The sequence below is a fragment of the Borostomias antarcticus genome, assembly GCF_949987555.1.
Source record: "Borostomias antarcticus genome assembly, chromosome: 2".
In the NCBI taxonomy this organism is placed as follows: Eukaryota; Metazoa; Chordata; class Actinopteri; order Stomiiformes; family Stomiidae; genus Borostomias; species Borostomias antarcticus.
In genome coordinates this window covers 19,441,933-19,469,726 of record NC_140235.1, presented here as the reverse complement: position 1 = coordinate 19,469,726, position 27,794 = coordinate 19,441,933, and the positions used below count along the sequence as shown (strand labels likewise).

Below are 27,794 nucleotides of genomic sequence, written 5' to 3'. Positions count from 1 at the left end.
ATAGAAGCCATTCAGCGGCCATCCTCTTGTCCCAGCAACCCTGTCCCCGATGAGGTCAGGAGACAGGAGAGTCATCATCAGCTCACTCAGCATCACATAACCAGCCTGGGTTAAGTCCCTTTAGACTTGGAACCCCAGTTTGTAGAGTATGTGAGTCATGTTGAAGTGACAGGAGGAGATGTAAGGACACGCTCATTACGCTGAGTGCGGTGTCTTCACACGAGAGACGCATACCTCACAGATTGTAAAGGGGCACTCATGCTTGTAAAATGATGCTTGTCGTAAATGCAATTGGGACAGGGGCCATGTGTGCCATTCGATCCAAGCGCAATATTTGTGTTGAAGATGATAATCTCTCTGACCGTCTGTCCAGTGTGGGACACATACATGTCTCATTATTGCAGCCTCATGTTTGTATGGCCAAGCTTAGGAGTTCAGATTCCCGGTCAGACTACCTCTCTCATTACAACATACTGTACTGTTTATCAATCAGCAAGAGGATTTTCTGTCTGCAAGTTAACACCGTTAAGAGTAAGCTAGCAGTCGGTTCATCCATTGAATTTCATTTACAGTAACAGGGTTTCACTTAGACTTAGACTTAGACAATAGGGATTATATATGACAACTTCCCATATGTTTATGCTAAAGAAGGAGGGTGTCGTTAATATTAAGAGGATGCTGCACCTTATACTGAAGAACACTTTGGTGATATGTTGTGCACACGTCTGTGGTTATGTTTAGGTGTTCTGTTGTCTGTTAGTATTGACATAGTGTTTGTCGTTATTGAAGTCGTTGCTGTCTGTTTGTCTGTTTGACGATGGCTGTATGGCAAAATGATGAATTTCCGAAAGGACAAATTCATTATCCATCAATCAATTAATAAGATTAGTCAACAACAGATCTCACTCTGTTTCCTTTACAACCCCTCTTTCTCCCCCTTCTCCTCTCACAAGCTCCCTGTTTCTCCCTCATGTCCTTTAACTTCCTTCCTCAGCTTCCTTCCTCCCTCTTCCCCCATACTTGAACATGTCACATTCAAGTTGTGCTTTGATGATACTCAGTTTAAGCACTGATAAACACTGTAGTGCACTGCAAAATAGCAGGCTATACAGCAAACCCACCACTAGATGGGGCTGTGTGGTCACAGCAGAATGAACAGTGAAATCAGAGTCCAGCCAGAGTCCAGTACAGCAGGTGAGGGTGGCTGTGTGTTAGAATGGCAGGATGTCTTGTCACAGGTGAAGGGACTCAGACTTGTCTATAACCACTCAGCTCATCTCCGTTCCTTGTAGATCAGGCGATTCAAGTGATCACACGGTGACCATACATTCCATGCTACAGATTAATTTCATCATTATGAGGGAGAGAGAGAGAGGGTGATGATTTGTTTGTAAGCTCCATATAAAGAGTATAGAGGGTCACATCCCCGTCACAACGGCAGCCATAAAGGTACACAATGCCTAGTGCAGTGTAAGCAATCGGGCGAGCAGAGAGCCATGGCTGTGGTGTGTGGAAATTGCTAGTGGACACACAGACAATGCCCCAGGCTGCAGGCCTGACCGGCCTTCAGAGAGACAGGGGTCGCCTCACTGCGACAACAGCCCCCACCCCTCTCTCTCCCTCTCTCTCTCTCTCTCTCTCTTTCTTTCTCTCCCTCCCTCCCTCTTTTTGTCTTTTTTTGTGTGGTGCCCCCCAGCGCAGGGCCTGCCACAGCATGGGCTCGGGGAGGACGCTGAAGTTCGCCCTGTGCGAGGTGCTGCAGTTCGCCGGCCTGTGCGTGCCACTCTTCATCGTCATGCAGAGGTTCGCTCTCATCGTGGCCAAGGTCAAGAGCGCGGCGCGGCCCTCCGGCGATGGCGGCGCGGCCTACTGGCTGATTGTGGCGTCCTCCATCGCTTACGTCACGTCCACCGCCCTGCTGGTCTGGGTGCCCTTGAAGTACATGGTGTTTATGAAGAAGAAGTTCCTCGTGGGGAGGAAGAAGTGGTGAGTGTGTCATGCCTAGAGGCCGGGTGCCGTCTGGAAGTTGAGTTATCGGACCGGGGGGTTGAGGGCTGGAGGCCTGGTGCTTGGGGGCCTTGGGGACTTGGGTTTCAGTTGCTCGGGGCCTGGGAGCTTGTGACCTGGTGGCTTCGGGGCTTGAGAACTTTGGTCCGTATGTTAGGTCCTGGCGGCTTGGATTCAGATTCAGACAACTTTATTGGTCCCAAGAAGGGCAATTCATTTACATCTTTTAACCAATCCATACACACACAACTTAAAAACTCACAGGCAAGGTAGTTACTGTATATGTCTGAGATAGCAGACCAACATACACATCGGTAAATACAGGAAATACAATGAGCAGCAATAAATAACATTTTATAGTTCCTATAAATAACCAAGTTTAAAAGAGAATAACAGTCATTTAAAATGATTATGGCGTTCAATAGCCTGATAACAGGACTTAGTATAACTAGTATAGTTTGTTTGCCTAAAGGGGACTTTATTCCACCGGCCTGAGGGCATTACAGAGAATTCACTCGACTGAACATGGTCAGACTGGCTGATAATTCCTTTTGCTTTCTGAGCCACTCGTTTATCCCAAAGGGAGCACAAGTATCTTTGCTGGACTCCAAATATCTTGGAGCAGACCTTCCCAATACTATTCTTGTCCTTCGCAGACAACCCATTAAACCAGCAAAGAGAAAGTTAGAAGACTTTCAATGAATGACAGAGCCTAGTTAGTGGGTGCTTGGGGGCTTTTTACTGGGGGCTGGATGCCAGGGGTCTTGGCTCTGGAGTTTAAGGGTCTAGGGTGTAGGCGTGGTCCTGGCTGGGATGTTTCTGGTCTGGAGTTGTGAGGTAACAGAGCTGTGTTCAGAGGAGAGCCGTGGTGTGCAATGTTTGGCTGTCCGGTCTGTGTTACGTACTGTTCAGGGTCCAGTCTGTGTTACGTACTGTTCAGGGTCCGGTCTGTGTTAGGTATGTGTTCAGGCAGCTGTGTTGGGTCTGAATGGGCCCTGTGTGGTTGGTCTGAAGTGTAAAGGAGAAAGCAGGTTGCTTTGATTGTTATTTGTCATAGTTAACCACGCCAGTGCAACATTTGACTGATCATGAGCTTGGACTAATAACCCCAGACTTGCTCTCTCTTCCTCCCTCTCTTCCTGATATGTTTTCTTACTAATTCTTTCTTTCTTTCTTTCTTTCTTTCTTTCTTTCTTTCTTTCTTTCTTTCTTTCTTTCTCTTTCTATCTCTCGCCCTCCATCTCTCTCTCCCTTCCCCCTTCCCCCCCCCCTCTCTCTTTCTCCCTCCCTCTCCCTCTCTATCCCTCTCTCCTTCTCTCTCTCCCACTCCCTCTCCCTCCCTCTCTCTCTCTCTCCCCCCCTCCCTCTCTCTCAGGAGGCCGGTGGCCCTGGTCTATGTTATCCTCTCCACATTACCCTGTTTCGCCTTTCTCATCGCCAGCTCAGAGGTAAATCTCCCATCACTTGTCATTGTCATCTGTGCCTCTGTCTCACTCCCGCTGTTTATTTGACCTATGGCTTAGATTCTTCTCTGTTCGTGACCTCTGACCCCCGACCTGCAGGCTAACTCTCTGACACCATAGGGATACTTTCAGAGTTGACCTCGATCCTCGGTCCAGATCAGTTCTGTACAGTTCCGCTTTTATTGGTGTGGCAGGTAGATTATACATGAAAACATTATACACAAGACATAATCATCTTATAAGCACATAATAAAAACATCATCAAAGACCGTCAAGTGGAATTGATCTATTCCAAGATACTCTGTCGTATCAAACCCCTGTAAATGCAGTTTTAAATCTACTAAAGGTTCAACGCTAAGACTGAGTTCAGAAAGTGCCCCCACTGGAAGTGTGAGGTATTACAGTGTGAAGCAGTGTGGACCAGGCAGCATAGAAGAGAGGAGTAAAAGGTGATGGTTTGAGAGCAACAGTTTGTTCCTCAAGGGAGCAATCTACAGCCCTATGACCGAGGAGCTGCCGATAAGCAGCTGTCTTCCTCTTCCTGTTCCAGTCGCTCTGGACGAATCAGCTGCCGGTCTGGATCTGGCTGACTTCCTGTCTGAGAGAAGGGCCTGCTTCCATTAGCTGTCTATGAGGCACTTTCTAAAGGTCTGGCCTGACCTAAAGTCCTCTGCTTATCTTGGTATCTGCTGTCTTGAGCATAAGAGCCATAAATTCCGACCAGGTGACCCCTGGCTTTATTTTGTCCTGTGTGCTGTACCTGTGAAGACCTGAGTTAAGCACATACTGGTGATTAACCCACTAACCCAGTGTCAGAGAGGCTCTGTGTCAGAGTACAGCCTTCTAACCGAACTGGACCAGTCCCTGGAACAGACTCTCTGTCTTCTAACCTAACTGGACCAGTCCCTGGAACAGACTCTGTCTTCTAACCTAACTGGACCAGTCCCTGGAACAGACTCTCTGTCTTCTAACCTAACTGGACCAGTCCCTGGAACAGACTCTCTGTCTTCTAACCTAGCTGGACCAGTCCCTGGAACAGACTCTCTGTCTTCTAACCAAACCGGACCAGTCCCTGGAACAGACTCTCTGTCTTCTTGTGAGATAAACACCTGCACACACTTTTTGATACATTTGATGTCTGACTTTTTGATACCCGGACTTTTTCTACCTGGACCCAGGCACACTCACACACACACACACACACATACACCAGTCCTGGGCTCAGATCCCCCTCCCCTCACCCTAACCCGGGTCCGTTTGCCATTCCTACCCCTACCCCTAACCCTGCCTCTATCTGGGCCCAGGCACATTCACGCACACACAGACATACACCAATGTTTGCCATGTCTCTCCTACAGTATGATGTTTTTAGCCTCTCTTACTCTGAAAATGTAATTTAATGTAATTTATTGCTTTATAAATGTTCTTAGCCAGTAGACAAACATACTCCAGGAGCTTGCTCGATCGCCTTGTTGAGAGGGGTCAGGGAAGAATTTTTACAACTCACTCATCTGTCCCCCGGGTGATACTGTTTTTTTGCTTCCCTCTGGAATATGTAGGGGTGGGTCGTATGCCCACCTCCCTTGTTCTCTGTAAAGCGCATTGTGTTGCCTCTGGGTATGAAATGCGCTATACAAATAAAGCTATGATTGATTGATTGATTGAATGATTGATACATTTGATGTCTCAAGCCATAATTTGAGGTTTTGAGATGTTTTTACATCCAATCTGGTCAATGGCTGCTTGAATTACAATGGGAACACACTGTAACTGTTGTTTAATCTCAGGTGCAGATCCACAACAGTATGAAACACGACACGTTCACAGAGCTGCCAGTGTCGCTAGTCCTCTTCTCTCTCATCTGCATCGACATCGTTGAGAGGATTCGCTGCTGCAGGCTCACAGGACAGGGTGAGAGATTGATTTTCATGTAACCTTTATTTAAACAGGCAATATGTTTAATTGAGGTTAAAATAATTTTGCAAGGCTGGATTGGTGCAACATTTGGCAGGGAAAGTACCAATAAATAACTCAATAATACTTTATTTATAGGGTAGTTCAAACTCAACATTGACTCAATGCAATCACATAACTGAACCCAGCTGCTGTAGCCTGAGTTGAAATGTTGATGAAAAACATGCTCCTTGACACGTTCAGTCTCACTCTGGTGAACATGTGCATCAAAGAGCATATAGCTGTGACGATGACAACAGTCTTAGCCTAGCAAGGGATCTGTTCCCTACCTGAGGAAATGGGCAGGAAACTGGTTGTATGCCGAACTGAATGCTTCTCCTAACACAGTGCTGAATTAGCAGAATCATAACAATGCTCCCTCAGAGGATAACTGCTGGGTTCTGGGAAGCCTTGTGTTCAAGAGCTGGACAGACACATTTTTGTGTGTTATTCTCTCTTTCGAGAACAGGTTGTATGGTCAAGTAATAGCAGATATCCTTATTGATCGCTTACTGGGAATTTATCACGTCCTTGTCATGAACCGATGAAACACTATGCAATTTGGTATTGAACGTAATTGTCGTCGTCGATCTTGGCTCACCAGCCGTAACCCCAGCTCTTCTTGTCTTTCTGTCCAGCCAATGACCTGGAGAGAGATGCCGACATCCCCTCCACTGTCCTCACCCACGTGGAGCAGGTAACCCCAGTGAGCCCTGTGACGCCAGCCGGGCCCGGCGCAACGGTCCCTACCCCTGCGCCCGCCGCGCCGGGTCAGGTCGGGGACCAGAGCAGGGCGGGGACGCGCCCCGAGGCCAACGGGGCCGTCCCGGGGCTGGCGGGCAACCAGGCGCGTCAGTACAGCATCTCGGGCATGAGCCTGCGTTCCACCAGCAGCGCCGCCGCACCCTACCAGGCATCCCCGTGCGCCTACGCCGGCCCGCTGCGCATCCTGTGCGCCAGCGACGCGCGCGCCGAGGTGTTCGTGGAGAGCTTCCTGTTCTGGATGGACACAGTGGAGATGGCGCGGTCGGCGGGACACCCAGACGTCTTCTACTCCGGCTGGGCATTCCCCGTCTACATCTTCAGCTACCTGTCGTGCCTGCGGCTGGTGGTCATGCCCCGCAGCCCCCTGCTGTCCTCGCTGGGCGTGGCCCTGCAGGACCTGCCCTTCCTGTTCGTCCGTATCGGCCTCATCGCCTTGTTCGGCTTCGTCACGCCCCTTCTCTACCTGATGAAGAACCTGCTGGTCTGCCTGGCCTTTGTCTACTTCAACTTCATGACCAAGCTGAGGGTCTTCAACACTGAGAGGATGTTCTTCTGACCGCACGCACCCACCCGCAAGACACGGGACGACGGAACTCAGATGTAAAGAGACTGAGGAGAAAGGAAACTTGCCGAGAGGTTCCCGCGAGAGTCATGAGGGTCGGACGGCGTCAAGAAGATGGTATAGATGGGAGTAGGATCAGAGAGAGAGAAAGAGTGAGAGTGAGAGAGAGAGAGAGAGAGAGAGAGAGAAATAATGTATTTATTTATTTGACAATCATGGATCTGGTGTTAGGAGGAACAGAACTACTGTGGTGGTGCTCTTTGTAGGCCAAAAGGGAGCTCTTTGGCAACGTGTTCCCGTGAAGGGATGGAAGACATAAACTGTCAGAGGACTAAGTGTTGTCTCACTGTTATCTACTTTCCTAAAGTCTGCAATTTTTTTTAACCCCCAACTCTCCCTCGTCCCCAACCTGACCCATGGCACCTTGAGAATGTAAAGAACATGTCATGTCACTTCTTACTGATTTTATAACACACAGCAAGGGATTTTTTCTATTACCATAAAGTGCAGTGAATGCGTATGAACATTAAAAAAAAATCAATGTTGTTATACATCACAGATTTATTCTTTGCAAGGTTATGATCATTATTCACAAAATGAAAACAAAGTGTGAGTTTGTAACAATAATACATATTTTTGGGTAAAATGAATAAAGAAAAGGAGGAAAAATATTGGGTTTTTTTTATATGAAATTATTTGACATTTTTGCAAATGTGTGTCGTTAACCTATTTTGCCATTGATCAGGCACGTGGCCAGCCTTCCTCAGCCCGGGACGGTGCAGCGTGGCTGAGGTGTCATGGTTCCACGCTGGCCTCTCTTCGATGGGTCCTCAAGGTCTGATCTGGCCTCCACTCACTTCCCCCCCAGGAGGAAGCAGGATATCCTCCTGTCCTTTCTCTTCTGAACTGTGCCATGGCTGCTCTATGTCCCCCCTCCATGATTCCTCCAGGGTGCTTATTGTCTCACCAATCCCCTGTATCAGCACTCTGCGGAGAAACCACCCCGCTCCTCTTCAGAACCCTCTCTTCTCATCCTCCTTTATGTTGAGGAGTCGTTGTCCTTTCATCCCACTACGGTCCTTCGATTTGTGTTCATGTGACTTTGACATGTGTTTCATGTGCTTTCCTGATCTGCCACTGCTGTCTATTTTTGTGCTGCTCTCATCTCAGGGTCCTCTCTCTGCACACAGCACAGTTGAAATGTCCAGTAAGGGTTTGCTATGGGATCAGCCTGTGACATCAACCACAACATTCTGGTCCTCAGACAACACATCTGCACTGACAAGGCCGTATCAAGACCCACTGGGACCCATGGGCTTACCTCACCAGAGACATACACACTCACGCACACACACACACACACACACACACACACACACACACACACACACGTGCGCGCATGCACACACACACACACGCACACACACACACACACACACACACACACATGGTATTCAGATTTCCTGAATACACTGAGATCAAGTCTATTATAACACACTACTATTATTACAACCATATATAACACATCATTCAATGCTAGGCAAGGCTACCCACACCACAAGCAGCATTAGACAACATAAAGGCTAAACTTACCACTGGTGATGTTTTCTTGGAGGCATCAAAGAGTTAATCCAACAGGTCATACTCACAGTGCTACTAGCATAAGACCTAGCAGGTGTTTTTCGTTTTTTGTTTCTTGTGTCCATGCTTGCTTTTCTTGTGCAGGTTTAGGCTTTCGTGAGCATCATTTTATGCACATGCAGGCCTATGGATAAACTGCAAGGACAAAGGTCAGTCAACATAAACACTTGTTTACACTTTGTTTTCAATAGCTTTAAAATAATTCCCATTGGAAATCAGGGTCCCCCTTGTGGCTGTAGCCCATGTTGCCATATAGCTTTAATACAGGCATGTGAATTGACTCCACGGACAGTGTCAGCTCCTCTGTCAACATTTGAGTTCACGACTAGCATCCTGCTGATAAGATCAGTTTGCCCTTAGTTCACCCTCATGTGGAACATTGGAGCGTCAGCGACATCAGGAGCAGTCACAGCATCTTTTCCTCAACCTCTTGAGTGTCCCTGGAAAGCAATTAATAGTATTTTTTTGTTGACATTAGGGATATCTAGGCTGTCTCCTCCACAGAGGGTCATCCTGACGTCTCATCCTGGTAGAACTTTTTTTCTTTCTCAGGCCACAACGCGTGAGCGTTAAGTCACTGATGATTGGGCTCATCTTCGACCTGTCACTGGTGACTTCTTGCCCCCCAGTGCAATCCACATAAACTGAGACTGTGCACATCCCACTTCCTCTGCTCTCAGGTTATTGGGAGTGGGAGATTGTGGAATGGTCCTGGTTTTGGCCAGCCCTACCATCCCACCACGTGACAGGAAGGAAGGCATAGTGGGATTAAGGGGGGGCACACTCTGTCTCTGTCTCAGTGCTCCTCCATGAGAGACACCTGAGCACAGTACCAGACTCCCTCTCCCCGGACTGGAGAACTATCTCTTTTTTTTTCTTCTTTTTTTTCTTTTTTACCTGGGATACCAAACTATGTGTCACTTATAATGGCAGCCAGTCCGTACCTCGCTGTGCTCTTCTGCCTCACACACGCTCTCCGCACTGACGCCAAGACAGGTACTATATGTACAGTAGGGCTTCTCTTGTCTTCCACTGTATTTGGTTAAATGTTATTGTTGTAAAGTATATTAGATTATCAAAGTGGTGCAATTTATATTTGCTGATATCCAATGTACGGCAATGAGAGAGCTGCCATGAATGAACATTGCTGCATTTGAAGACAGTCAATTTTTTTTTCCTCTAGAGAGTCTATTCTTTTGCTTATGACATGAATATTCTTTAACCATCTCAGCAAAGAACAGGTTTAGGCCAACTTGGAGTGCTGATAGATAATGAAATGATTTATAAATGTAGTCCAATCTGGAAGCATAGAATATGTTCAAATGTTTCATCCCGGACTCCTGTGCATTCTTACCGTGTACCATTTAATGGTAGTATGCTTTTATTGTGTGGTATATACAGTAGATCCAGGAAATTAAATTACAGTTGTCCTTCACTCCCCAACACAACAGACACCGGCTCCTTCCAGATCTACAATGTGGACCATAACAAGTGCGTGGTTGCTCTGACCCCGACCGTGATCCAGGTGGCTCCTTGCAACCCAGTAGCCAAGAACCAGCTCTTCCGCTGGGCCTCGCAGTTCCGCCTGCTCAGCCTGTCCCAGAACCTGTGCCTGGGGGCCCAGGAGCAGAAGGACTGGGTCAAGGTACTGCTCTTCCCCTGCGACGAGAAGAGCGAGCTCCAGCACTGGGAGTGTAAGAACGAAACGCTGTTCGGCCTCAAGGGTCACGACCTGCACTTAAACTACGGCAACCGCAACGAGAAGAATGTGATGATCTACCAAGGTTCCGGATCATGGAGCCGCTGGAAGATGTATGGTACCCAGAGTGACCTCTGCTCTAAGGGATACCAAGGTAAGGGTTTGGAGGTCACTGTTGAAACATAAATACATGTACAGTATTGTTTAGCTCTAATAGAAAACCACTTGTTGCCTAGATGTCGTTGGGAGGGAGGATGTAGGCTGGGTGCAATGAAAACTGCGAGATGCACTTTGACATACAGCAAAACTGTCTGTGACTGGGGATAAACTTGGTTTCTTTGGAAGGTTCTCAGGCTCATTGTGATTATGTTGGTACACTTTGTGATTTTCTTCCTCTCCTCAGAGATCTTCACCTTAGGGGGGAATTCCTTCGGGAAGCCCTGTCAGTTCCCCTTTAAGTTTGGGGAGAAGTGGTATGCAGAGTGCACGGTGGAGGGCCGCTCGGACGGACAGCTCTGGTGCGCCACCGAGACGGATTACAATACCGAGAAGAAGTGGGGGTTCTGTCCGAGCACAAGTAAGTCATGCCGCGACACCGATTTTCTGACAGTGATGATGGTTCGCATACTTGGCAAGAAAACGTTTGAGCCAGTTCAACCCAGTTTGACCCACTCAGTAGTAAACTACCTGCTCCTGTCAGGTTTCATTGATGTATTGTTCTTTTGTCAAGTCAAAACTTGCCGTACTTCCCCCCGTGAGGATGTTGCCATTGGGCAGAGGTTTATGATGTGTGTGTGGGCCCGCAGTGCCTGTCAGAAACACATGCCTCAGCAGAAAACCCAGCCATCTGTGGACAGCCCCCAAATGGAACAGGCCGTAAATCTCCCCCCCACCCCATTGCCTGTGATGTCTGAATGCCTCATCTCATTAAAATGTGGAATTCTTCGATCTTCCTGTTTTGCTGTGACCTGGTGGGAGGCCATCTTGGCGGAGGTCAGTGCTGACCAGGCCTGGTCTCTGACCCCCTTCCTCCCGTGGACGCGGCGCTGTCACTCCTTTCCTCCTGTCACTTCCCTGCCACGGCTGCAGATCTGGGACAGGAAGAGCAAGGAAGCCCCCTCTCACAGGAGGCTCTGCTGGAATGCCAACAGACATACTGTAGATCTGGGTGCAGTTGTAATCAATGACAGTATAACATTGACTCTTTGACATGTCTTTTTTTGTACATTCTGATACAGTATATTATTTGCCCCTGAATGAAAGTAAAACCATAAAAAAACAATAGTTCTTGGTCAAGAGCCTCAGCTCTACTTCTTCTTCCCTCTACTTATTTTCTCTTCCTCCCTTTCCTCCTCCCCTCCTCTTTCTCCTCTTCATCCTCCTTCCCCTCCTCCTCCTCTTCATCCTCCTCCTCTTCTTCATGCTCCTCCCTTCCTCCTCCTCCTCTTCCTCCCCTCCTCCTCCTCATCCTCCTCCTCCTCTTTCTAATCTCCCCCCTCGTCCTTCTCCCTGTCCTATCCCTCTTCTCCTTCTCATCGTCCCAATCCTCGTCCTCCTGTCCCCCAGCCTCTAGGGACTGGGACAATGACCCGGTGACTGGGGTTCTGTACCAGAGGAACACCCAGTCCGTGTTGACCTGGCACCAGGCTCGGACCAGCTGCCAGCAACAGGGGGCTGACCTGCTTAGCATCGTAGAGCTGCATGAACAGACCTACATATCAGGTAACAAACACACTTGCGATACCGCACAGTACGTCACATAACTGTACCCACCAAAGACACATCAGGCAATACAGGCCTATTGGCACAGTATTTAAGACTCATATAAAACGTCAAAAAATATGTCGTTCAGATAAAGTCATAACAGTCAAATGGTTGTCTTCACTACAGTACATCTCACACACAGTCCTAAAACTACACTACTGTAAGTTATAATTTTGTCAGGTGCTGTATACCTTAAATATGTGATTAGTGGTGTAATTGTTGCCTTTTGTGCAGGGTTAACCAACACTCTGAACACAGCTTTGTGGATTGGGCTTAACAGCCTGGACTTTGAGAGTGGATGGCAGTGGAGCAACGGAAACCCATTCAGATATCTTAACTGGGCACCAGGTGACACAAAAATACATGTATAAAACCCATGCTTGTCTATACAGTATGTGGTCTGCCTTGTGTGTGCAGTGTGCACTGACTTGTGTGCACAAAGTACGCAGCCTAAACCAACAGGTACTTTGCCAATGTTTTCAACAGGCCATCCATCGACCGAGCCTGGGCTCAGCTGCGCTGTCCTGAACGCTGGCAAGGCCTCCAAGTGGGAGAATCTGGCATGCTCTAAGAAGCTGGGCTACATCTGCCGCAGAGGCAACTCCACTAGTCTGCCCCCAGCTCCCATAGGTAAAAACATACTTTGGTAAAATGGTAAATAACTATACAGTTAAGCACTCTCATGTCATTATCGCCATGATAATGTTCACCGGGATGTACATTATACATTATTAATCCTGTGTTGTGTAGCATTGTAGCATTGTGTAGCATTGCCATGTAAATCATATTGAACATGATCATAGTTGAATTGAATTGGTTGAATTGAAGTAGAATGTAAGATATCCCTTTCCCAGCCTACCGGCTACAGTACCAGCGCCGACCTTCTGTGCCCTCTGTGCTTCTGACTCTGTGACTCCCCTCTCCTCCTCAGGCAAAGACCAGCCCAGCTTCTGTCCCAATTACTGGGTTCCTTATGCAGGACACTGCTATTACCTGGACCGTACCAAGATGATGTGGCGGGACGCCTTGGCTGCCTGTCGCAAAGACGGAGCGGACCTGGCCAGCATCCACCACATAGAGGAGCAGAGCTTCATCATGTCCCAGTCTGGTTACTGTGAGTACGTCCTCACATGGTTCTGGTGGAAAATGTAACTGGTTCAACATGGAATTCTAGAACCCCGCTGGAAACTTTTTTCTTTACTGAGAGTGTAGCATCTCATACACATCCTAAAGCACTATCCATGATCTCACTCCTCATTTACAGTGTTGTAGGCCTAGCTAATCTACAGTATGTGTAGCCTATGTATTACAGAAACGCGCGGGCCCAAGGGGATTATCCTTAGCTACTCTAATTACTAGGGCCGTGTCCGAAATGCATACTACCTGCTATATAGTAGGCGAGATGCAGCATGCTACATCAAAACTGTGCATACTGTATTTCGCCTACTATATAGTGCCTACTATATAGCAAGTAGCAGGTAGTATGCATTTCGGACACGGCCCTGGTCTAGGGGAAAACCAACGCTGTAATCTAAAGGGGCACCTCTAAACTCAACGATAATAGGTGGTTGGTATTATCCCAGAAGACGGGCATCAGTGGAACCTAAGGGAGGGAGTTAGGCTGGCACAGATTAGATTGCCCAGGGTTGTGATAACGGGGATTCGAATCGATGTTTTTCTGAGCTTGGCCGTTTGCCAGACACCGCTCTATCCCGCTACGCCACCAAAAAGCTAGCTATTCGATGACGCATCTGGACGGTATTTACAGTCACCACTAGGGGGGGTGGGATTCACTGCTCGACGGCTAGGATATTCTACTCTAGTCTCCTCATTACATGTAGGCACATACTGTAGAATACTGTAGTCTGCCCAACTTCTAATTTTGTCTCCTCCTCGTCAAACTCCCTGCGTTGCTTTCCTGTCCAACATAAAGCTAAACTGCACGAATAGTAAAACCCCGTCTGTGTGTATCTGTGTCTCCAGTGGCGACAGATGAGCTGTGGATCGGCCTTAATGACCAGCGGAGCCAGAATCTGTTTGAGTGGGCGGACCGCTCCCCTGTGACGTTTGCCCACTGGCAGGTTGGCGAGCCCTCCCACGGCACCAACCTCCAGGAGGACTGTGTCCTCGTCAGAGGACAGGTAATAAACACTCCCCCCCCCCCCCCCCCGGAGCACACTCCATCTACTGAAATACAGCCACAAAGCTGCTGAGTCGTGTTGAGACAATTGCTGATCTAACATGGTTGAACAGGCGAAAGTCTCTGTTCCTCTACACAGCTGTGACCAGCCCTGTCATATCAAGTTCAGTGATTCTCTGAGGAAGAAAATGAATTCATTTCTAGAAAGAATTCAACTGGGCCAGGTACTAAAAACACTGCAATGGATGCACTCCTCATCTCCACACAGGATGGGAAATGGATTGATCACATGTGTGAGAAAACACATGGATACATCTGTAAGAAGAAGGCCTCTACCAAGCCACCAGAAGGTGCCACAGACCAAGTCAGCGCAGGATGTACACTTGTAAGTGAGGTCATTTCCAGTGTACTTCCCAATAAGATTACGAGAGGGAGAATTCATTGACATTTTGTTACTATTTCCTCTGAAGGGCTGGATCAGGTTTGGATCATATTGCTTCAATATAGGATCAGAGACCAAAACATTTGAGGAGGCGAAGACAGCTTGCCAGGACAGTGGCGCCCGACTAGTGGAAATAGCTGACAGGTATTGTGGTCTTTTACCTTCCATGTTTCAATACCCAACAAATATCCAATGTCAAGTCTTAACTAATTGGATTTATCTTAACCATAAAAGTTCTGTCGTTGTGCACTTCAGCATGTTTTCTTGTGGTATCTATGAGTTTGTTTCATTGCATGCAGATATGAGAATGCCCTCCTGGTTAGTTTGGTGGGTTTGAGACCAGAGAAGTACTTCTGGACTGGCCTGTCCAACAAGGCCAATATAGACACGTTCACATGGACGACCGGAGCCAAGGTCAAGTTCACTCACTTCAACGCAGGCATGCCAGGTACAGTAGCCTTGTTCTACCAACTGCTCTTGACCACTCCTAGAAAAGGATCTATTGCATTTCCAGTGTTCAGATTGTGATATCCCCTCACAGCTCACAAATTTCACAACCCAAATAAACTATGGAATCTTTTATCTTTATTATTTTATTCTGCTTTTCCGGTTGCTCTTTTGCGTGTTTGAAAAAAGACAGAAAACAAGGCTGCGTTGCCATGACAACTGGGATATTTGCGGGACTCTGGGACGTGGTCAGCTGTGATAGGAAGGAAAAGTATGTCTGTAAAAAGTTGGCCGAAGGCATCACGACAACGTCCATCCCCGCCACCACCCCCGCCCTGACCTGTGCATCTGGGTGGACCTCGTCCCCCAGGAGTGGCATCTGCTTCAAGGTAGAAAGATACAACTGCACTGCCTGCCATTCACATTGAGAAATATCAACACTGAATTGTCCATTACTGTTCCATTACATTACTAGTCTACTTTCCTATCAATATAACCTGGTCTGCAAAGCTGCTAGTAAAGAGTTTCCCATCTATCAGTTTTACAAAAAGACTCTCACCAACAAGAAGACCTGGGCGGAGGCAAAGGACTTCTGCAGGGCCATAGGAGGTGACCTAGCGAGCATTCACTCTCGCAACGACTTGATCCGACTTCCGTAAGCCTGTTCCTCAGATATACCTAAAGCCATAATCCGGAGTTGTTGAAACTGTCTGGCTGGTTTGTATAATGCAACAACAGTCATGGATTCTGGCCATGTATTGTCATTGCTAGTGTGTGTGTGTGTGTGTGCGTGTGTGTGTGTGTGTGTGTGTGTGTGTGAGGGGGATGGGGGGGGGGGGTGGCACTGTTTCACCAACTCCGGATTATGCCTTTAACAATGTCGCCTCACTGTGTGCTGGAACAAGAAGCCTCTCTACCACAGTGTTAATTACCACCATGCTAATCACTATGTGGGTTTGCTTAGGTACTTAACCTCAGCCTGGATCGGCCTCAGCACCCTGGATCCGAATGCAGGTTTCACCTGGACTGATGGGAGTGCAGTAAGTACCAGTAACTGGCCATTAGCACAATGGTTTGTTCCATTCACATGTTATCATGAATGTTGTCACTTCACCATCAGTCACCACCGTATTGGGACTGTCTTTTGTCCTAATGTTGTAATTGCTTTGGCCTAACATTTTAACATTGTTCTCTAGTTTGAATTTGAGGAGTGGGGATATGGAGAGCCAAACAACTACAATGATGATGAGTACTGTGTAGAGGCCGTGTCTTACTATGGTGACATGCAGTGGAATGATCGAAACTGCGAGGCTTACAATGACTGGATCTGCCAGATAAGCAAAGGTAGGCCATCCCCACTGACATCGCCACTGTCTTGTTCATGTACTGTGATGTCCTTCCACATGTGGTTGTTCGTTCCCTGGTAATGACAACTCCTGTTTTGTTTTTTTAGGTGTGACTCCCAAACCTCCTCCAACTGTGGTTGTGCCAGGTAAGGCACAGTGCATTCCACATCTCTCAATCATTCTCTTTTTTTGTGCGTGGCGACACACCAAAGATAGTTAATGTCCGACTCGCTCCCTCCCTTCCTCCGTCGGGTTGTTGACCTGCAGTTCTATGTTGCTACCACAAGAGGCAGTGTTTTTTTGTGCATGGCTGTAAGCCAGTGCACCTAGACAAGAGGCAGTGTTTTTTTGTGCATGGCTGTAAGCCAGCGCACCTAGACAAGAGGCAGACCCTGGTGGGGATGACTTTATAGGACTATACCCCAAACCTCCACACGTTCATTCTTTCACTCCAATGTTTTTATCCCTTACAGTACCTTTGTCCAGAAACAGAAGTTGAACCAATTGCAGCAAAATATCTAACGTTACATGAATCATCAGTGTAACTGCTTTAGCCACTGACCGCTACCATTAATGTTATGGAAGCTGCTGCTAGTTGTTGTGAGCTCTTATTGTGCTGGATTAGAATTAGAAGCATTGGAAATGATGTGTCCAGGCGACAAGACCTATCTTAATTTATCAGACATTATTTCATGTCATTTCAATTCACAGCTATTTTCAGTGGCGTGACTAGCTTCCGTTCGACCAGTCCTGAACGGAAACAAGCCAGCCACGCACATAAGCCAGGCTGGACCTGGCCTGGTTTCATCTTGACATTGACCATTGACATCATTTCCTGTTCTGTGTACTTTCCTGCCTTTTCTTTCCTATCCGTTCCCTCTGAACATCCCTGACTGTTCCGCCTGTCACTGACACACATTGATTATCATTTAAAGGGATAGTGTGCTATTTTGGACATTTAGCCCTATTTGTGGTCTGTCTACCATGAACCTGAAACATAGAGACCATAATTTCACTGACCGTTCCAGTATTGAGCTAGCTGCTATGGGGGCTGTCACAGGGCTACAAGTCCTGTGTCAATGGGGCATATGTAAATGCGTTGAAAAACTATGATAAATGTGCTTTTCCGAGATGGGAAGCACAGGGTGTAATCTTACCAATCTCAGTATGGTCTCCTGTGAAATGTATCGCAATCCGAATATTTTTAGGTGTTTAGCATTACTTGCACATAGTCCTCCATGGGAGCAATGAAAATAAGCACCAGGGGAATGCTTATGTCCAAGCCATGCCAAACATGTAAAAATATTTTACATGTTTGGAGATGTTAAATATTACATCAAATATTACAATAAGGAGAGCATGTTGAGACCAGTAAGATTACACCCTGTGCTTCCAGCCTCAGAAAAGCACATTTATCATGGTTTTTCATTTACACATTCTGAACCTATTCATGAAAGTTAATATAATATCTAGGCCTATATCATGCCCATTACCCAGGTTTCCCCATAATATAGCAAATACACAGACAGCTGTTTAGCTTCATTAGCTTAGCATAAGCACAATTCGCTATTTGTATTGTCACATTATGAACCTATTGATTTCTCAACTCTACACAATGTCCGGTTGTGAGATATTTGATGGATAGACATGCATCGTTTATGACTTTATTGTATAATGTTCTCTGCTCTGCAGTGTACAACACTACAGCGGATGGCTGGATTGAGTACGATGGAGCACAGTATTACTTCAACATGGAGAATCTGGCCATGGCAGATGCCAGAGCATTCTGCAAAAAGAGCTTTGGTGACCTGGTCGTGATCACTGGCAACAAAGAGAGGAGGTTTCTGTGGAAGAAGGTAAGGATGAATGGATACTGCCTGATGTAGGATCCAACGTAGAATAAAATATAGATACAAAAATACAATTATGAATACCAAATACATGAATACAAAGTACAATATACAGAACATGCAAAGTTGTTACACAGTCGAAAGCAAATACAAACATCTAGGGAAAAAATAAAACTCCTCGACTAGTCTTTTGAATTCTCCTAATGGCACTAGCGCTTCTTAAGAGTTCTGGAGGGATGGTGCAGAATAACTAAAAGCAGACTTTCTTAGCTCTGAATTGATCAAGGGAACCTCAAGGGTTAACCAGTCCTGAGTTCTAATGTTATGAATTTTGATTTTGCCTTTGTCTTCAATTCTGAATTCACATTCGTCTTCAATTCGGATTTGCTTTTTCCCACAGATATTAAGAGAACAAGAGGGCCAATATTACATTGGCATGACTGTTAATTTGGATAAGTCCTTCAGGTAAATTCAAGTTCTTCAGTGAGTCTGATATTAAACATAGTCATGCATGTCTGTGGTAGCCATAGGTCAGTTTCGGCGTAATTAGAGACTTGTTGTCTCGGGAACACCCAAGACTTGTAGTTTGCAGTTGATTGATGTTGACTGTATGGTAAATAACTGGATGGTTAATGCTTGCATGTTTTCAGCTGGTTGGATGGGTCTCCAGTGGTGTACACGGCTTGGGAACAAAATGAACCCAACTTTGCAAACAACGATGAGAACTGTGTGACGATCTACAAGAACATGGGTACGTTGAACTCTGGGAGGGTCGGATTTGGCAGGTGGTGGGTGGATATCAGACTTAAGAGAATCATGGTAAAATTGATTTAGTCATCACTCTCTCTGTATCAGTTTGCATTTTCCTTCATTGTCTGCTACTGCAGGGAACTGGAATGACATTAACTGTGGCATGGATCTCCCCTCCATTTGTAAACGAAATACCAACTTTGTCAACACAACCATGATCCCCACCACTATGCCCAAGGGGGGCTGTCCACCAGAGTGGATCGCCTTCCAGGGAAAGGTAGCCACCATGGCCATTACACTATCAAATCATTCCCTCACTTATTCAATTACTTTCATATTAGTTCAAACAAGTTACCAATTACTGTATCACACATCCTAAGAGTGAAATCTGCACGTTTTGCACATTACCCTTTTAGGTAATACTTTATAATAATTATCCATTGTAAGGCATTTATAAAGTATTTGTTAAAAATTGAACTAAAAATGAACTAGTTATTAACAAATCATGTATATACATTTATAAAAGATTAATACATAATTTATAATTACACTAGTTTAATATTCACAAATAATCTGTCGATGATTTATGACACATTATCAAGGTTACTTGTAAATTATTTGATCAACATTTATATTAATAATGTTAATGTGTAACACATTTGTAAATTCTTTCAAGAATACCTGTACCTTAAAGTCGCACTGAAACGGACCTTTGAGAACATCTAACTTCCGTAGTTTGACGTATTTCCGATGTAAACAAGCTATGAGGGTGGGACATATGTTTAGAGGAATTTGATTGAAACATTGATAAGTGGATGGGTTTTAAGAACTTTAGACAGATTTGATAGAAGGATAGCGTTGATTGATGGGTGGATGTCGTGAGATTATTGGCCTAAAATCTAAGGTACCTGTTGTCCAGGAAGTAAGAAATTATATACTTTGATATAAGATTACAACAAAAGTAGAATTTTGTAATTTTTTTGGCATACATCGTTGAATAGGTGAACACTATGACCAATTATGTGAACCAAAATGGGACAGAATGCTTTTTTCAGTGCGACTACTTTGTGCGATTACTAGACATGTCGTCAGTTATTTTTCATGTTTAACAGATTATTTGTAAAGCATTCATAAAGAGATCTATAAATCATTTGTAGAGGTTTTTGTGTCCCTGTATAAATGTCTGTTGAGAATTCCAAGACATTTGGAGACTACCTTTTTCCTCATCTGTTCAAAATGATCTACAATGTATTAATTAATTATTTACTAGTCATTTATGAAGCTTTTTTCATCCCCCTAATCTAAAGTTGCAACAAATAACAATCTTTAAACAGTAAGGTTCTGCTCAAAATGCACTTCCTGTTTTCTGTCTCTTAGACACCTTTGTGATCCATTCGTTCCTTGTGTCTAGGACCAAAGGGGTACCAGTGAGCGCAACAGTGAGGTTCAGGAATTCCATTTTGTCTTCATTCACTCCATTGACATTTCAGAAAATCCTTATACTGTATAAAGAGTTTTATTTTTGGAATTTGGGACTGGAGCCATTCAAAAAGTTGGCGCCCTCTGTGCAAATCACGTATCCCACCAGAAATATGCGAATTCTCACAAGGCAGTTCGACATTGGTAAACTTGGGAGAAAAAGTATTGTGCATACAGTATGAGCAAAGCAGCTAACATGAGCTACATTAAGGTCTGGTGTAGCCTACCACTGTGACGACCTACTGACAACAGTAGTAAGTAACTTACTAACTAGCTATTTTGCTGGCTAACTTAACTCTTATGTTTAGTTTACACATTGCATACCCACACAGGCATCGCTAAGAGTGAAGCTATGTGAATTTGCTAATTAAGCAAGCTAAACTAAACCTAGGTCAAAGAGTAAATTAGCCAGCAAATTAGCTAAAGTTAGTAAGTTACTGTTGTTGCCTGCTTCTTCAGTGGCCGTTGCAGTGGTACATCGGGCCATAATGTAGCTCACGTTAGCCGCTTCAAAACTTAAAACTCTTAATATAATGATGTTCTGAAACATCAGTGGAGTGAATAAAGAAGAAATTCACTTCCTGAACCTCACTGTTGCACTCATCATTCATGAAAAGTCATCATTCTGTCACACTTTATGATGTCACTTTTAGCTTGCTCTTAGCTTACCCCTTTGATCCTAGACACAAAGAAGGAATGGATCCCAAAGCTGTCTACAAAACAGAAAACAGCACTGTTAATTAATTTTTATAGATTGTTATTTGTTGCAACTTTAGATTAGGGGATGCTAAAAGCTTTGTAAATGACGAGTAAATAATGAATTAATACATTCATGGATCACTTACAGTATAACAGGTGAGGAAAAAGGTAGTCCCCAAATAACTTATAATAACTCAGATATTTGTACATGGTGAATAGTTGCAACTTTAGGGAATGCAAAAACCTCTACAAATGATTTATAGATTTATTTATGAATGCTTAACAAATAATTAGTTAAACATGAAAAACAAATGATGACATTTCTGGTAATTACGGTGAAGGTATCTTGAAAGCATTTACAATTTTACCCCTTTATTTTGTCAAGCAAGTCATTAAAAACAAATTCTTACAGTGGCGGCAAATGCTGGTAATATTACTACACTTTACCTCAAATTATTAAACGTTAAACAAAAAATGTACAAGTAATCTTGATAGCTCATGACAAATCGACAGATCATTTATGAATGTTATAATTAATAACATATTTATTAATATTCTATACATTTCAATAAATTATTTGTTAATGACTAGTTCATTATTAGTTCTTGCCTTACAACGGATCATTATTATAAAGTTTTACCATCTGTCAAACATGATCTCCTACATGCATTTATCTCCTACACCGTGATGACATAATGGTGATCATACACAGTGCTACCGGATCGTTGGGGGAAGTAATATTAAGGCATGGACCGAGGCCAGGGATTACTGCATGAGCCATGGAGGAAATCTGGTTTCTATCCTCAGTGAGAAAGAGCAAGGTGAGTGACCAGTCTATCTGCTACAACCAGCTCACTGCCAAAGCTTACATTCAGATGACATGACAATGTCCATGCTCAGGGGATAGGTTGTGACATTCAAATCATGTTTAAACAGATGTGGAATTTTGGTCATAGAACAAAAAGGAACAAAAGTGAATAATGAAAACATCAAACAAAGATGTGAAGGACAGACATCACTGTCAGTGCCTTGTACCAAAGTAAAATACTTCTGAAAAGCATAACAGAAGTTCATGTATTGTACTGTATGCACAGGGTAAAAGGTAAGGAATAATTTAATAGTAAATCAAATCACAGACAGACATAAACCCCCCCATTCTCCCGACTGCTCCTTCCCGTGTCACAGATTTCCTAACCACCCAAATGCTTGGGTCTCCCTACGATATGTGGATAGGCCTCAACGACATCAACTGGGAGATGCGCTTCTTGTGGACAGAAGGAAAAAAGGTTTCATATACTAACTGGGCGAAAGGGCAACCAACGTTGGTGCCTGATGGACGCTATTCTTTTGAAGGGGTAAGGATGGAAACAATTGTCCTCTGTTATTTACCTGTATGGAGCAACTGTAAAATGCCATGGAAATTAAAAATTCCTTTGTTCCTATATTGTACACTTGAAAGACGAGGCTATTCACAAGTGTGTAGACTTTGGGAGACTTTATTTCAAAATCTGAAAACTGAAAAATATAATTTACACACAAGAGCAATCAGTATCAAATCAAGTTCATTTATATAGCACAGTTTCATACAAGCGACTGCAACTCAAAGTACTTCACAGTAATAAAACAAAGGCAAAACAAAAATAATACAGTAAAATAACAAGGGATAAAATCCCTACAATACAATACACTACACATAATAAAAACAGTACAGTAGCCTACAGCTCATGCCCTTGGTACATGCTTGTTCACTGTCTGGCGAACTACAATAACTATCAGCACCAAGCTACATTCACATTTTCCTACTGTAGCTAACTATTTACTAAATAATTATTATATACTGTACAACATGTCCAAAATGTTAAATAAAAGAAATGGCTAAACACCTTCACATACTGTATTCATACTACTGCAAGACCTTGTACAGAGTAAGGGTTAAACATACTATACATGAAAACACTTTTTTTTCCCCTCCACATGGTGACCATACTGCTAGCTCTAGCTCTACCCAGTGCTAACTTACACTTTAGCTACTGCTAACTCATACAGTATAGGCTACTCTTGGGATTTGTTACATCATCCATGCCTTGCCATCTTCCAAGTGGTGGGAGTTAGTACAATTGTACATTAACAGTCCTTTTTCACAATGCCCAACGTTTGGTAGTATGAAGGTAATAAAATAAATGAAAAGAGTTGAATTGCATTACAATAACCAAAATAAATATATGGGGGTATCTTATTCTCTACAGTAACTCAGGCTCCCAACAACCATGTGGGAAGTAATTATAGATGTTGTCCGTCCTTTCAGGCGTTTGACTGTGTCGTCCTGATGGGAAGCCCTCCCAAACAAGTTGGATTCTGGAAGGTGGAGGATTGCTCAAACCCGCAAGGCTTCATCTGTAAAAGGAACACTGGTGAGAAACCGTCAGAAGAAGGAAAGACAGAAGGAATCTTCCATTCTCTCTGATTTAGCTTCCCACTGATCAACTGTCTGACTCATTTCCAGATTCTCAAATCGTGCCCCCAGCCACAACGGCATCAACAAATAATTTCCTTAAGCTTGGCAATGACTCCCTCAAGCTGTTAACCCAGAAAATGAAATGGGATGAAGCTAGGAGGCAGTGCCAAGCGGAGGACGCCGATCTTGCCAGCATCCTGAACCCTGTAACCCAGGCTTTTATCTCTCTGCAAGTCCACAAATATGGGGAGCCTGTATGGATCGGCCTCAATAGCAATCTGGTAAATGGCCTTACTGACATATCTTGATGTAAAGGCACAACAATAACACAATTACTGTTAGTATACTATATAACATATATGAAATTAACTGTCACCTAAGAAGAATAGAGTTGAAACCCGCCTTCAGTAGGATTTAACGCTACGACCTAAGACATGGTGTCCTGTCTGCCTTTCAGACAGAAGGCTATTTCAGGTGGGTTGACAACTGGCGTCTGTCTTACACCAAATGGGGCACAGATGAGCCCAAGAAGAACCAGGCCTGTGTGTACATGGACGTGGATGGATCGTGGAAGACAGGCTCGTGTAGTGACACCCACTACTCACTCTGCAAGATCTCTAAAGGTCAGACTGTCCTGCTAATTTCCATCTACACAGTTTCCATTGTTACATGTTTGGTAACACTTTATAATAACTATCCTCTATAAGCCTTTATAACCCATTTGCAGAATATATATATATATATGTATATATATATTTATTTATATATATATATTAATTTTCCTGTAATGATTAGTCAAGAACACACAGAACCATTGTTGATGTATGAATCAAACCCACAACTCAGCAGAGCCTGACAGCTGAACATTATCTACTAGAGGAACATTTCCTACAGTATATCAGTGCATCACTATATACAGGTCTAGGTTTGATTTCTCATGCACTGTTCTGTATATATAGTCAATAAACATCCAGTCCATGTTAGATCAGAGAGAATTCAAACGGGACACTGTTTTCTCCTCTTAAAGACACTTCACCGTGTCCTAACTACACGCGACGCGAGCGAGCGTCAGTGACAAAATGCGTTCCATTGCTTTGTTTTCTATTGTTATGTCCTAACTGGACGCGAGCGACGCAGCACGAAGCGGCGCGACGTTTTAACTGCCCTTTTGACGCTCGCCCTGTTCCTATTTTCCTCCTGTCGCTCGCGTTGACAGGCGCTCGTTCTTTAACTGTCTTCAGTTGGGAATATAGACAAATTACGTAACAGAACAGGAAATTTAACGGTTTCAGTTAGGACAGCAAGCTGCGATGTCGCGTTCTGTTGCTCGCGTCGCAAGCAGTTAGGACACGGTATTAGATCACTTCCTGGTTCAGTAGAATGTTTCAACCCTCTGTTCCAGACATTGCACCCACACACCCCCCTCAGCTCCCTGGCATATGTCCAGATTCCAAGAAGCGGAGGAGCTGGGTGCCCTTCAGAGGGCACTGTTACGCCTTCCTCAACTCAGCGGTGGACAACTGGGCCCATGCCTCTGTGGAATGTATTAGAATGGGTAGGTTGCCGACCACACACCCCAACCTACCTATCATAGAGTTCATTAATAGCAATATAATATATAATCTGATTGCAACATGAACTGAATTAAAAACATTGGTGGGGTTGATGATGATGATGAAGATAAAGGTGAAGGTGATGATAATCATTATGATTATGATGTGCCAATCAGGAGCATCTCTGCTAAGTATCGGGGATCCAGCGGAGAGCCATTTCATCCAAGAGAGTATTGAACAGCTACAGGATAGCACCAAGTCGTTCTGGATCGGCTTGCACAAGAGCAACCAAGGTCAGCGTCTCTTACTTTGTTAAAGAGAGCAGAATGGTGCCCTATTATAGCGCACAGAATGTTACCGTTGGGTTTCACAAGACTTTCAACAAAGGCTTTGCCAATTTACTAACAGTGCTCAGTTTGTTCAGTACAATGGATGAGAAGTGACCCGTATGGGTGATCGTTAGTACAACCTATTCCTCTTACCACAGGTGAGTGGATGTGGATCGACAACAGCGTGTTAGACTATGTCAACTGGAAACCAGGTGTATTATCAGAATCCCACCACTGTGTGGAGATGCACTCGGACACTGGCCACTGGCTACCCAGCAGCTGCTCCAGATACAAGTCCTACATATGCAAAACACCCAAAGGTCAGTTTGATTTAGCGGATCAGTTTAAGCGACTGATTTTAGATCTGGTTACATACAATTGGTCAAGTGACCAATACCTGATGGGTTATTCACAAATTATGCTAATATCTTTATTTTACAGTTATTGTGCCAACGGAGAAGCCATCAGCTATTGGTAAGTAATTACATTTAATTGCAGATGTATTATCTTTTTAGTGTATGTAGAGTTATGGTGAACAGCAATTGAAAAGAAATGTCTAAATGTTTTAAATTGTGTATTGAGACATGAGAGATGTAATTGAAATTGATTCTTGCATCACTAGCAGTTACATCTGTGAAATAAACATGAATTCATAATACAGTAGGACCCCACTTATCCGAACCCAACGAGACCGAAGGTCGTTCGTATCTCTGAAATGTCCGGATGACTGAAACTTATGTTAAAATGCACCAAATTCAATAAGTGGTATACTTGTTCCATATAGACTCATAATAGACAGATAAATACCCTTAATTACTTGTGAAAATGCATCAAATTTGCAATCAAATAGCCAACTAAACTCATACAGCCTAGCCTATAATAGTAACCGAATTTCCACTTGAGTGCGTGCTCAAATACAGTAGGCCTACTTTATTCTCAAATGAGGCCTACGCTGCATCGATAGGCTACTGTATTCGCAGAACAAAATGGTATAGCCTAAAAACAACCCAACATTAGAACAATTAGAGCAAATGATAGGCTAATCAATAAATAAATAAATGAAATGACAGACAAGTTTGGCGTGTCTTAGGGTAGCCTAAAATAAAGTAAAACAACCGATGTAGGCTAAGGTGGCCTAGGCTGTAGGCTTTTATTTAACAAATACAGTAGGTCTAGTAGTCTAATCTACATGCCCACAACACGTCTGTGTTCCTGAAGTCCATTAACTGGGAACGAAAATTGACTCGATGCTCCTCTGCTTCAGGTTGCTGACGCGCTTTCTGGCTACCAAGGAATGCAGCTCTCGCGCAGCAGACTCGTTTGAGTTTTGTGCTCGACATTAGAGTAACAAAGAAATGAAACGTGACAGTAGGCTACAGCCTGTAGGCAACATGTAGGTCTACATACAGTTCTGTTTTTATTCACAGTAGGATACAGTACTGTAATGAAAATCCCACCAGTAACCAGATAGCAGGCTAAATTTTTTTTTTTTAAGAAAGTTTTTTAAGCCTGTCCGGTAGACCGGGAGGTTCGGATCTCTGAAGTTCGGATGAGTGGGGTCCTACTGTACTTATCTTTATCGGTTATTTTCTCAAAATGATTTTTTTTCAGTACCTGACTTCACTCAGTACCTGCTATGTTTAGCTTCCAGGGCAGGTGCAGCCTGACTTTAGTTTGTTTGTTGTTTAGATAATAGTTACCAAAATATATGCAAATGTACGCATTTTAATGAGATATTTCCTAATTTGCATAACTTAAAGGACAATGCTTGTTTTTGACAACCTGGACCTTATTTACGACATATTATAAGACGTTTGACTCACCGAGATCACTTTGGTGTAGTTCGGAGGCATGTAGAAGAAATTTAAAATCCAGCGCAAGCCAGTATATCCATGTAATGGCGGTGGTCGGGGCACTTAGAATGCATTTTCTAAAAATCTATTTTCTGCCGCGAAACGGTTGTTTTCATCAATCCGTCTTGATGAATCGCTAGTTGTGCTTACATAGAGCATAGGCCTGTTGTGTTTTTTTTACATTTTTACACACACAATACCCCTTCAAGTGAATATTCAATAGGAGTCTATGAGCTGAGAGTGATGCTGTGACTTGTGTTCTCCAGCCAGCAGCATGGAGGACGCCCCCCATGGTTACGCTGGTGTCGCCGTGGCCGTTGTCCTGCTGGTCATCGCTGCGGCGGGACTGCTCGGCTTCCTGTTCCGCAACCGCACGCCCACCCCCGTGCTGGGAGAGAGCACGTTCAACAACAGCCTGTACTTCAACAGCGAACCCTCACGCACAATCACCACCGTCGACACCAAGGGCCTAGTAGACAACATAGAGCAGAACGAACAGGCCTAGATACACTCTAGTTCCAATACTCTCTAAAAGGTCCCAACAGGGTTCTTCTGTTGTACTTGTGGGGGAATATGTGCATTTTGTTTTTCCTGAGA

The 27,794-nt window shown here is 44.4% G+C and overlaps 1 protein-coding gene across 1 annotated transcript; it reads left to right on the top strand.

Annotated features, from left to right (window-relative positions):
• Nucleotides 1-1,714: 1,714 nt before the first annotated feature.
• On the top strand, nucleotides 1,715-27,702 carry mrc1a (mannose receptor, C type 1a; the record flags this gene model as incomplete). Its single annotated transcript, XM_084453610.1, has 32 exons — nucleotides 1,715-1,986; nucleotides 3,383-3,455; nucleotides 5,258-5,381; nucleotides 6,062-6,568; nucleotides 9,843-10,244; nucleotides 10,494-10,667; nucleotides 11,657-11,812; nucleotides 12,089-12,202; nucleotides 12,341-12,484; nucleotides 12,792-12,968; nucleotides 13,838-13,995; nucleotides 14,263-14,379; nucleotides 14,465-14,580; nucleotides 14,736-14,884; nucleotides 15,073-15,272; nucleotides 15,423-15,538; nucleotides 15,848-15,923; nucleotides 16,080-16,227; nucleotides 16,337-16,375; nucleotides 17,922-18,085; nucleotides 18,480-18,544; nucleotides 18,730-18,830; nucleotides 18,967-19,106; nucleotides 21,720-21,828; nucleotides 22,193-22,362; nucleotides 23,313-23,418; nucleotides 23,511-23,743; nucleotides 23,920-24,085; nucleotides 24,865-25,017; nucleotides 25,192-25,308; nucleotides 25,503-25,664; nucleotides 27,464-27,702. 32 exons carry the CDS (start codon nucleotides 1,715-1,717, stop codon nucleotides 27,700-27,702), a joined length of 5,187 nt encoding a protein of 1,728 aa, XP_084309736.1.
• Nucleotides 27,703-27,794: the final 92 nt, after the last annotated feature.